This window comes from Hibiscus syriacus, unplaced genomic scaffold, assembly GCF_006381635.1.
Source record: "Hibiscus syriacus cultivar Baekdansim isolate YM2019G1 unplaced genomic scaffold, ASM638163v2 tig00117000_pilon, whole genome shotgun sequence".
In the NCBI taxonomy this organism is placed as follows: Eukaryota; Viridiplantae; Streptophyta; class Magnoliopsida; order Malvales; family Malvaceae; genus Hibiscus; species Hibiscus syriacus.
Window position 1 is genome coordinate 555967 of NW_024063516.1, and position 12382 is coordinate 568348.

Genomic DNA, 12382 nt, shown 5'->3' on the forward strand with positions numbered 1-12382 from the left:
TTAGCTACTGGTCTATGTGGGGAAGCAAAAGCTAAGAGCATCATCATGTTGGCAATGGCCTGGCCCTCAAGCGCCTTTTTCCTCGTTCAAACTTCTATTGATTGGACTTCGATTCTCTAGTGGATATCTGGTAAATTTTCTCTCTTGAGATACAAACAAAATGGCTTTCCGAACTACTCTTTTGTTTTGCCTGGTCATGCATCCTTGATGGATTGTCTAGTTTTTCCACATTGGGGAATTGGGGGATGCTGTTTGCAGCCTCCGCTAAATTACTTTCTGTCAACAGTTTATTTTCCTTTTGGCTTGGATGTAACAGGTGTTTGCCTGCTTTTGGAGGAATACTATTAGCTATAGCATTTGTTTGTCCAAGAAAAAAAAATGTAATCATGAAAATGTTTAAATGTCCTATTATCCCTTAATTATATTATTTGTATCTAATATTTTTGGAAATTTTTTATCTCATTAATTATAAATCGTTACTCGTTTGTCCCAAATCATTAATACCATTAAAAAAAATTAGATCAATTAGAACACATCATGTCACCTCTTTTCTATCTCTACCATCAACACCACCATCCTTCCCCACCTTCCTCCAGCTCCGAACAACACCGGCCACAGTCATCACCGCGGCAAACACCAACACCAACAACCCTTTTTTTTCTTCACCCTGTACCCTAATCTCTCCCCAGTTTTCTTTAATCTCTTCAATCATGCGGCAAACGAACATACCCAGAAACATAACAGATTTCTTCATAAGGGGTTATACTCACTGCTACCTCTTCTCTCTATACATCCTCTATCGGTACTGAAGACGGTGAGTCAACAAGTAACACATCTGAGTACTTGATAGAGATGCTTCTAGGGTGACACACCGAAGATTTCCTTGATTCCACTTCACCTCCCCTTGGTTTCTGTAAGGTTTGCATTCATCTATGGTTATCATTTTCTTTCTTACTATTTAGCTTTGACAAATTGTTTTTTATTAATTATGTTATTTTCTTTTGGATTTGATTTTTTTTTTAGTTTTTGGATCTAATTTATTCAGAGTGATGATTGCATGTTGTCGTTCCTTGATGCTAATATCGAGAGCAACATGAAAGCATTCCCACCAGAAAGTTTAGGGCTTTGGGTTCCCCAGCCATCGTATTCCCTGTATCCTCCCCAATATTCTTCGCTAGCGGAATTGACCTTAAGTTACAATGGAATTCAAATATTATTGAGCTGGAGTTTATTTTAAAAGTTTAATATTAAGTTAAATTTGATCAAAAATTAATTTTGAGTTCAAGTCTATTCAATTTAAATATTAATCGACTTTTGATCAATTTAACCTTAAGTAACTCAATATTTGTCTCATCTTATTTACAACTCTATTTTAAAAAAGCGCTCAACTAGATATAATACTTGTTTACTAGGGGTGTTTAAAAATATCTTATCCGATCCGTTGATCTACAGGTCCGAACTTAAAAATTAAGTAATTCTTTAAAAGAATTACTCAACCTGTGATTTTTTTCTTCAGGTCATTGGGTTGGATCTAGGTAGAAATTTTTTATAATCAGGTACCTGACTTGATCGGGTAGTTTTAATATGTATATATTAAATTATATTTTCATTTTCTGTCCTTTAGATTATATCTTAAAATTTAATTTAAATCCTTAATTTTTTTCTTAGGTTCAAATTATGTACTTTTAAAATTTGAATTCTTAATTTTTTATTAATTATTTAATATGGATTAAGAAAAAATCACTAATTATTGTGTATGAATTGTATACTATGAACTTTTAAAATTTTATATATTTCATATGTGATAATTTTTTTTTTAAATTAAATTAAAAAATATATGAATTAGGTATCCAAATTTTACGAGCATCCAACTACTAAATATCTAAACTAAATGGGCCAATATTACCCGGAGAATTAGGTACCCAATACCTCGTATCAAAATATGCAAGTACCTAGTTTTAAACACCCCTATTGTTTACCATTACACCTTTAGTAATCAAAACCTTGCCGAATAAAACGTTCTGTATCACTCCAAAAACATTTTTAAACTCCACAGTGATTGAAATAAAAATATTCTTTAACACTAATCATCAGAATAAAAGTTTTTCAATTACGTGATCAAATTGCAAACATTCTAAAAGTTCAATAACTATTAATGTAATTTAACATTTTACTTATGATATATTCATAATTCGAAAACCATTGAAATAAGAGTTGTTTTTTAACATTGAAATAAGAGTATTAATTAGCTGACCCTATTCACATATGTAATAAAGTAAAGAAAAGATAAGATAGTAGGCTACCCTTATAATGAAATAGTTCTATTTTTTACGAAGAAAATTTTACTTTAATCTGAACAGTATTTAAGAATTAAAATTTAAACTATATAAGCTTTCAGAAGTATAGACCATTAAGCAAACAATACCCATTGCCGTGCTTATACTTGGCTATAGAACATTTTTTCAAAAAAGAACTCAGAACAGCCACATCCATACAAAGAGAGCAAGCTTGTACGTAAAGCAATAAAAGGTGCTAAACTAGAGATGAAGATTATTCTTAAGTAATTGTAGGAGAGAAATGCTGCCCTGAGTTCTTTGCCTCTCAGCAGCAGCCAAGTTCTTCCTACCTACGTTCCCCTGCAGAGAGATTCAAGCAGATATGTTTGTTCATTGGAATGAATAATATTGTTTTATTTTCTTTACAAGCAACACTATTAAGCATCATATTCCCTGTTATGTGCGTTTAGATTAATTTGAAAACTTCAAAACAACAGATCACGAGGATTATCAACTAACCTTTGGTTTGTCAATCTCATCAGCATCATAGGTGCTGATTTCCCTGACTAGAATGGATGATTTAGGCAAAAGTCTCCTGTTTGTGCAACATATAGCAATTAGGGGGGGGGGTCATGAGCAAATAACTTTGTAAAGCAAGGCAATTACCGTGATCCAAAGTCCACATACCTTTTTGGTTTTTCCATCTTTGAAGAGCTGCGGGAGGTATTAGGTCTTACTCCACCCTCGGGGACATCAGTAAGGTCATGATGTTGAGATTGTTCAACATGCTTATGCGACACTGACAGATCCAGTGAATCCTAGAGAGGGCAAGAAATGTTGTCAAAAAAAGAAAAGCTCATGGTCAATTTTGACATTAATGCAGAATGTGGAAATGACACTAACCTCATCGTTTACACCAAGTTGTTTACATGGCTGCACATATGTACTACTTTCATTGTCTGCAAGTCTAACTGCAAAACGTGAAAGGCTTAAATTTGTCATATAGGTGAAATAATAGATTATGGTTTGTAATATAAGAGTCGAGTTTCTAAACCAGACATGTTTCATGTGAATTAGGATCAAGACGCTCAGCAACCACATTATTTGACTCATTCAAATACTCGTGAATATTTTCAGTCCCAGGAAAGCTTTCAGGTATCTAATTTGGAAACCAAATCATATTTCTGTCAGAACCATCCCAAAAATGCATCGCATGTATATAAATCTTACAACCCTGATCCAAGAAATGGGTCATACTCGTAGCTGACAACCCTGATTGTTGTCACTTGAATCAACATGCATATGTGATACCAACAAATCCAGTGAGTCCTAGAGAGGGCAAGAAATGTTGTCAAAGGGGGGAGGCTAATGGTCAATTTTGACATTAATACAGAATGTAGAACGGACACTAACCTCAACGTTTTCACCAAGCTGTTTACATGGCTGCACAAATGTACTACTTCCATTGCCTGAAAGTCTAACTGCAAAATGTGAAAGGCTTAAATTTGTCTTATTGGTGAAAGAATAGATCAAGGGGAAGGAAATACACCCCCCCTTTTCTCAAACAAATATGCAGAACATATATGATAGGCCGTTATCAAGTTTGCAAACTCATGAGAAATGGTAACAAGGGGACTATAAGATGTAATATGTTTCATGATTGTGGTTTGTAATATTTAGAGTTTCTAAACCATACTTGTTTCATGTGAATCAGGATCAAGATGCTCAACAACCACATTATTTGACTCACTTGAATCCTCGTGAATATTTTCAGTCCCAGGAAAGCTTTTAGGTATCTAATTTGGAAACCAAACCACATTTCTGTCAAAACCATCCCAAAAATACATCGCATAAATATAAATCTTACAACCCTGATCAAGAAATGGGTCATACTCGTAGCTGAAGACCCTGATTGTTGTCACTTGAATCAACATGCTTATGTGTTACCAGTAGATACAGTGAGTCCTAGAGAGGGCAAGGAATGTTGCAGGGTAAAAAAAAGGCTAACGGTCAATTTTGACATTAATACAGAATGCGGAATCGAGACAAACCTCGTCATTTTCACCAAGTTGTTGACATGGCTTCAAAGATGCACTACTTCCATTGCCTGAGAGTCTAGCTACAAGACGTGAAAGGCTTAAATTTTTCATATAGGTGAAACAATAGACTGAAGGAGAAAGAAATCCCAATCAACAAAATATATATGATAGGTCGTTATCTAGTTTGCAAATACAGGAGAAATGGTAAGTTGTAACATGTTTCATGATTGTGGTTTGTAATATAAAAGTTGAGATTCTAAACCAGACCTGTTTCATGTGAATTAAGATCAAGATGCTCAGTAACCACATTATTTGACTCAGTTGAATCGTCGTGAATATTTTCAGTCCCATGAAAGCTTTCAGGTATCTAATTTGGAAACCAAGCCATATTTCTCTCAAAACCATCCCAAAAATGCATCGCAATATATAAATCTTACAACCCTGATCCAATAAATGGGTGATATTCGTACCTGATGACCCTGATTGTTATCACTTGGATCAACATGCTTATGTGATACCAGCAGATCCAGTGAGTCCTAGAGAGGGCAAGAAATGTTGTCAAATGAAAAAAGGCTAAAGGTTAATTTTGATATTAATACAGAATATAGAACAAACACTAACCTCATTGTTTTCACCAAGCTGTTGACATGGCTGCACAGATGTACAACTTTCATCGCCTGAAAGTCTAACTGCAAAATGTGAAAGGTTAATATTTGTCATATAGGTGAAACAATAGATTGAAAGAAATAACCACCTCCCATCTTAACACACACACCAAACAAATCGGCAGAACATATATGATAGGTCGTTATCTAGTTTGCAAACATAGGAGAAATGGAAACAAGGGGCCTATATGATGTAACATGTTTTATGATTGCGATTAGTAATATAAACATGTTTCATGTGAATTAGGATCAAGATGCTCAGCAACCACATTATTTGACTCACTTGAAACCTCGTGAATGTTTTCAGTCCCAAGAAAGCTTTCAGGTATCTAATTTTGAAACCAAACCTCTGTCAGAACCATCCCAAAAACGCATCACATGTATATAAATCTTACAACCCTGATCCAAGAAATGGGTCATACTCGTACCTGACGACCCTGATTGTTATCACTTGAATCAACATGCTTATGTGATACAAGCAAATCCAATAAGTCCTATAGAGGGCAAGAAATGTTGTCAAGGGGGGGAAAAGGCTAATGGTCAATTTTGACATTAATACAGAAATATAGAACATACACTGACCTCATTGTTTTCACCAAGCTGTTGATATGGCTTCACAGTTGCACTACTTCCATTTCCTGAGAGTCTAACTACAAATCGTGAAAGGCTTAAATTTTTCATATAAGTGAAACAATATACTGAAGGAGAAGGTAATAACCCCCCAGTTCCCCACCCCACCCAAAACAAAGCAACAAAATATATATGATAGGCTGTTATCTAGTTTACAAACACAGGAAAAACAGTAACAAGGACCAATAAGATGTATTATGTTTCATGATTGTGGTTTCTATTATAAAAGTCGAGTTTCTAAACTAAACCTGTTTCATGTGAATTAAGATCAAGATGCTCAGCAACCACATTATTTGAATAACTTGAATCCTCGTGAATGTTTTCAGTCCCAGGAAAGCTTTCAGGTATCTAATTTGGAAACCAAACCATATTTCTGTCAAAACCTTTCCAAAAATGCATCGCATATATATATATCTTACAACCCTGATACAAGAAATGAGTGATACTCGTACCTGACAACCCTGACTGTTATCACTCAAATCAACTTGCTTATGTGATACGAGCAGATCCAGTGAGTCCTAGAGAAGGCAAAAAATGTTGTCAAAGGAAAAACAAAGCTAATGGTCAATTTTGACATTAATACATAATGTGGAACAGACACTAACCTCATTGTTTTCACCAAGCTGTTGACATGACTGCACAGATGTACTACTTTCATTGCCTGAAAGTCTAACTGCAAAACATTAAAGGCTTAAATTTGTCATATAGGTGAAACAATATATTGAAGGAGAAGGAAACCCACCCCACCTACCACCACCACACCCCAAAAAAAAACACAAATCAGCAGAACATATATGATAGGCAGTTATCTATTTTGCAAACACAGGAGAAATGGAAACAAGGGGCCTATAAGATGTAATATGTTTCATGATTGCGGTTTGTAATATAAAAGTATAATTTCTAAACCAGACCTGTTTCATGTGAATTAGGATCAAGATGCTCAGCAACCACATTATTTGACTCACTTGAATCCTCGTGAATATTTTCAGTACCAAGAAAGCTTTCAGGTATCTAATTTGGAAACCAAACCATATTTCTATCAAAGCAAACCCAATAATGCATCGCATATATATCAATCTTACAGCCGTGATTCAAGAAATGGATGATACTCGTACCTTATCACTCTGACTGTTATCACTTGAATCACAAATGCTTGGAGATCTAGCATCTGCTTCTAAATTTCTTAACTGATCACCCAATGAAACAAATCCATATAAGGGAAAATTAAAAATTGAAAGAGAGTTTTCTTCCAACCAAAACCAGTTTCTCCTATAAGATACTACCAGAAAAAAAATTGGAGCGTCAGCCTACCATGGCTTCATGCTCTCGCTTACCATCAATGCATTCAGGCTCATTCAAGTTTGAAGGAATATTTTGATTTAATACCCATATATACAACATAATCAGAACCTTTTACAGTAGGTATGTGATAACAGGAAATATGAAAACAACCATTCTAATTATACAACTTAATCCCCACATGACAAGATATTATCAATTTTATCAAGAAGCAAGAACCAGAGTACCAGACTATTGGAAACAAGTTATTTGACAAGAGAAAAAATGACCACAAATAGGGCAACTTTTGCAATGGAAGGATTGCGAATATAATAACATCAAAATTGGCTTAATATTAAGCTTTGATTACTGATCCTAGTACCTCAGAACACATGACCTGCTTTTTCCTTGGAAAAGGGTCGCCTTTTTCTAGTGAGCACTTATTATTCTGAATGTTGAAAAAAAGGCTTGTACAAGTAAATTAACTCCGTGAAACATAATTGGCTAGATATTTTAAGAAGATAATCTATTAATGATATTAAAGGAACTAAACGGATATATGTATCAAAGAAAGTACTTGATCCACTCCTGGATTAGAGTCAAACATTCTGGGACTTCTACTATATACTGATTTGATGTGAATGGAAGACTCCGAATCTAGTTTTGTGTAATACATTAGATAAAAGTTGAAATGAAATTGTTGCCTTTTAGCATTATTATGCAGGAACCAATACCATGATGCAAGTACGAAAACAGTTCTATGAATTTTTTTAAACATTTGAGATAATTCCTACTTACATACATACCTCATCAATACCACAAAATTTCTGTACCTCGGAAAGCACAATAAACTCAAAATCCTCAGCTACTTTTACATCGGTTGATACCGCTGAATTGTCCTTGGAGCAAGTACAGCAGGATCTCAAATCCTTCAGCTCTTTCTCCATCTCAATAGATCTTTTCTTCTCATTTCTAAGATTTTCTCTTAGAATCTGGTTTTCACACTCGACAACCTGATGATGACAGGGACTATAATTTAAGTTATCACTGAAATAATATTAAAATATCCATTATAAGCTTCATAAGATTTAGTGGAAGATTATCTCATGAAGCCACCCATAACTCACCTTCAGTTTTTCATTATGTTGCTTCAAAACATTCCATAAAGCTTTGGCAAACCTTTGCGTGATCTGATGAGTTCTCTCCTTCATCAATTTCAGAGGTGTACTACTTTTTAAGTCTGCACCGCAGCTTGTCAGATCTCCTGTAATGCAATAAGAAAACATGTTAAAAATTCATAAAGGAGGCATGAGAAAGTAGCTAAAGGGAAAAAAATGGAAATAAAAGAAGAAACTGGTATAACTGTAGAAATTAATGGGACATATTAATAACCTTCATCAGGAAGCCGATTTCCATCTTCGACAATCTTTTTCTCAATCTGTAAACAAATTTATGTGAATAATGATAAATCATGCTTATATTGATTTAGTTTCAGTGTTCAAGACAAGAAGCTGATGGTTAAATGCTCCAAAATCACAGTTCCATGGTATGATGCAATGAACGTGAAAAAAACACCAAATACTTTTATATAAAAACTTAAATATAGTTAATAGTAAAAGCTCTAGAATGTTCAAGAAAAAAGAGTATCATGCTCCAGGATATAATTCACAGCTTTTGGAAAAGTATAAAAAACGGGCATTCTCACACTAAAGTTAGGAATGTAAAATTATAATGTTCAAATATTAATCATAGAACACATTGGATCTTGGGAAGTTGCTTAATGCACCCTTATTGTCTGCTGAAACACAAGATAGTAGAAAAGGAGAGAAAAAGAGGCTAATAGAACAGGGAAGGAAGAAAAAACCTTTTAAAGGGGAAAGAAAAATTACCATTGAAGCATCTAAGTTACCAAATTTCATTCTCTTAGACTGCTCAACTTTAGAGGTTTGTATTTGTCTCTTGTTGCGGAGCAAATTGGACTGAGCCTCAATGTTAGCAAACCTAAAAGGAAATGTAACTGTATCTGATAGAGTCTATAGTTCAACCTTAAACGTGAACTGCGGGAAAACAGGGAAAATTACTTGATTTTCATATAAGGTGAAGCTTGTCGTAATAGGTATGATGCATCCAGATATCTTCTTCTCCAGATTTTACTGTTAAAATCTGGCAACACAATTAAAATTCCAACAGTTTGGTGGATAATTAAAATAAGATAAAGACGAAATTAAAAAGTCTAAGAACTAAAACTACAAATGAAACAAACAAAAAATGTACTGGAAGAGGAATTTGGAGTGGGGGTGGGGGGAATAACAAGAAGGCTTCATACCAGAGTCATTCTCTTTTTGCCTTCCAGATAATCGCGGAGGTATCTTGTCAGCTGCATGAAAATAAGTTCATACAAAGTTAAATGGTATAAGCATATGAATTCATCAAATAAAGCATACCAAGGAATTCTGAAAGTGCTTCTGCAGTGCCTTCTTGGGATTCTTTTGGTGCTCAAGCAAAGACTGAAAATAGAGGTAAAGAAAAGAAAAACGAAATAGAAAAGGTCACACATATGCTGAAAGGGCAAGTTAAAGATAGCTGAGAAATACTCATCGATAAGAGACTTCAGAATGTCTTGAAGATCAAGGAAACACATTAAAACCACTTACTTTTAGGCACAGACCAAAAACCATGGATGTATTATTGATAAAATTGCTTTCGGCCAATCGTGCTCCCTGCAATAAGATATTTGTTTCACAAAGCTTACATGAAATTTTGATTTATATACAAGCTAACATTAATCGGGATAAGGCGGCATTAACCTTTCTTACAACTCCATCAAAATTGTCAAAATATCAATCCAACCGATCATGATCTAGTTTTGCTTTTAAACCGCATACAAAAATTTAAAACACAGATAAATGCTCACACCAGATCCAGAAAGAACTGTTCAAAACCAAAAGTAAATAGCTGCAAAACTTTCTTAATGTCCCATCCAAGAGTTCTGCATTTAGCCACGTTAAAACTTTCGCAGAAACATTTAATTAAATTAGAAATTTCACAAAGTTTTATTGCTATTGGCAAACAAAAACTTAGAGGCTTATCCTTGATTTAAATAGCATTATGACATGTATTTATGGGCAATTACATATACAACTATTACACATATAAACTATTTGTCTAGCAATCGCAGGTTGCCAGCATGTTTGCATTTTATCCCACGATACATGATTCGTTTTTCATACAAATTTCTACCTGAAAAGGTCGTTAAGTAATAACCACATCTTTAATCAGAAAATAAGTAATACCTGATTTCCAGTTCTTTTTTCTCTTTCAGCTCCAGCAAGGTCAACAATAGATAAAACAGCAGAATTAGATTGTTTATCATTTTCTGGATCAGACATTTCAGTACCTCCCCGAATGTTGATGATGCACTGTGAACGGCTGCAATGATGCCGACCAGTAATCAGATTAGTAAAGTTGCATTATGATATGTTTAAATGTGTAGCGGTCGTATAATAAAATGACATTACAATTAGCCATTCACCTTGACTTGCTGTTGGCATTTGTCATAGCCGTAGAACGTCTCAGAAGAGCACGAGCTATCAACGACTCTGCCTCAGCAACATCATGGACTAGAACCTGTTTGCATGAATAAAGGAAACATCATAATAACTATCTTCCATTCATAATTATATAGGGGGAAGGGAGAAAACCTCCTCGAGCCCTTTAATGGTTGATTGCTGCATAGACAGATCTGGTCTTTCAGAAGTTAAATCGCATATCCTCTCGGTTTTTCCTCGCTCAGCACATATTTCGAAATAGATAAGTGAAATTGCCTGCAAAGATATTATACATATAAGAAACAGCATAATTCAATGTTACATGTTTAATATATACACATATAATATATATAGAAATCCTTTTTATAAGTTGGGAGATCCTGGATTACCTTGAGGACTGGGAGGCACACCCTTGAGCGGGATTGAAAATCCGTTTGAGTGTTAGAGGAACCATACCAGGTTCACGAGAACTTCCAAAAATTGTATGTGTCTTGCCGGAGCCTGTCGACCCCAATGCGGCCAACATTCCACTTTTACCGTTGAGAAAATCCTCAACCAACGGATTCATCATCTTTTCGTATACTTCAGACTACAAAAAGTTGCCAGTCAAATCATCAGAATAAAATTCATAGTATTAACAAAGCTATGTCAAAATAATATAATTATGCAAGGAAAAAAAACATACCTGAGTCGACTCATCTGAAAACACATAAGAAAACCCTTCATAAACCTCCGATTTGACGCGTTTAGTCTCTTGTAGATGCAAAGGAGGTGACAAAATAACCGAACAAAAATCCTGGCTCACCGTAATACAACTATCATTACTTTTCTTCTGTGGATTTTTCTTCTCTTTGACGCTATTCTTTTTTGATGGATTTTGAGGCCAAACGTTTTTCGTCCTCGACCTAGCATGTTGATCTACTGTGTTATTTTTTGAGCCTTTAAGAGGCACAAGAGGACGGATTCTCAAAAATACTTTGAGGTTTTCTAGGACTGAATCTTGCGGAGGTGATGGAGAGGCGGCTGTGATGGCGGGGGAATTTTGCAGGATTTTTTCTGAGAGAATATCTTGGATTGGAAACGAAGAAATTTGAGGTAATTCAGAAGATGAAGTGGACTGAAGTCGAAGTCGAGATGCATTGAATAAGGCGGTAGACCTGACCTTACGGTGTGGGTTTCGACGGACGGTGATCAATGTGGAACTTGGTGTGGCGGTATTGGTCTCCATTGCATTTCTCGCAGTACTCATGGTTGAAACCCAGATGGCGGGGAAAATATGATTTAAATTTTTTGGAAATCAAGAGAGGGCGTATATAGTTAAAGAATGAAGTTGAAAGAAGGCCCATTGGCCCAATAGTTAAAACTATGTTGGAAGGAAGGCGGCGTACACTACTTTCCCTTTTCCTTTTGTTAAACCAAACAACCAACAATGGGCCTAAACTAGGGGGTTTTTTTTTCTCAATAAGACAAATGGGTAAATTATTTGGGAAAATATAGTAAGTAAAAATTTATTTGAGATCCGTGGAATTTTTACAATGTTTGTGGAATTTATTATCTCGACGTAATGAGTTTTAATAAAAAAAATATTTTTTTATTCAGATTCGTCGTATCGAGGTGATGAGTTATAATAAAATATATTTTTTATTAAATTTTATCACATCATGATAAAATTTTTGAATAAAAATATTTTTTTTATTGAAATTCGTCACTTTGACGTGATGAATTTCAAGTCATTGTATCAAATACCGTAAATTTATAGATAAACTTTTATATACCTTATTGGACTAATTAATTAAATGATTTGTAGGGTAAAAAATCCCTAAATTAGTGTATATAGTGAAATCAAAGTTGGAATAGATCTGACTATAAATTTAGGATAAATTTAAACTTGATAAATATAATAAATCATAACGTTTTGAAAGAAGTTTGGATTGAGGTTTATTTGA

General features: G+C 34.6%; 1 protein-coding gene and 2 long non-coding RNA genes across 3 annotated transcripts; all 3 read right to left on the bottom strand.

The window, feature by feature from the left end:
* Positions 1-4793: 4793 nt before the first annotated feature.
* Positions 4794-5436, bottom strand: LOC120194581. The gene is made up of 4 exons (XR_005522982.1): positions 5409-5436; positions 5210-5309; positions 4937-5004; positions 4794-4851 (listed from the first exon to the last, which is right to left on the bottom strand). It is a non-coding gene; the product is annotated as an uncharacterized LOC120194581 (long non-coding RNA).
* Positions 5437-6071: 635 nt separating this feature from the next.
* LOC120194580 lies at positions 6072-6989 on the bottom strand. Its single transcript, XR_005522981.1, has 4 exons — positions 6922-6989; positions 6522-6797; positions 6216-6283; positions 6072-6128 (listed from the first exon to the last, which is right to left on the bottom strand). It is a non-coding gene; the product is annotated as an uncharacterized LOC120194580 (long non-coding RNA).
* A 1283-nt stretch (positions 6990-8272) lies between these two features.
* On the bottom strand, positions 8273-11668 carry LOC120194719 (kinesin-like protein KIN-6). The gene is given in 13 exon segments (XM_039196952.1): positions 8273-8326; positions 8778-8889; positions 8970-9024; positions 9027-9051; positions 9215-9265; positions 9333-9395; positions 9543-9608; positions 10182-10317; positions 10421-10515; positions 10590-10696; positions 10699-10712; positions 10826-11025; positions 11122-11668. Coding segments are annotated over 13 exon segments (1521 nt in total). The 5' UTR covers positions 11665-11668.
* Positions 11669-12382: the final 714 nt, after the last annotated feature.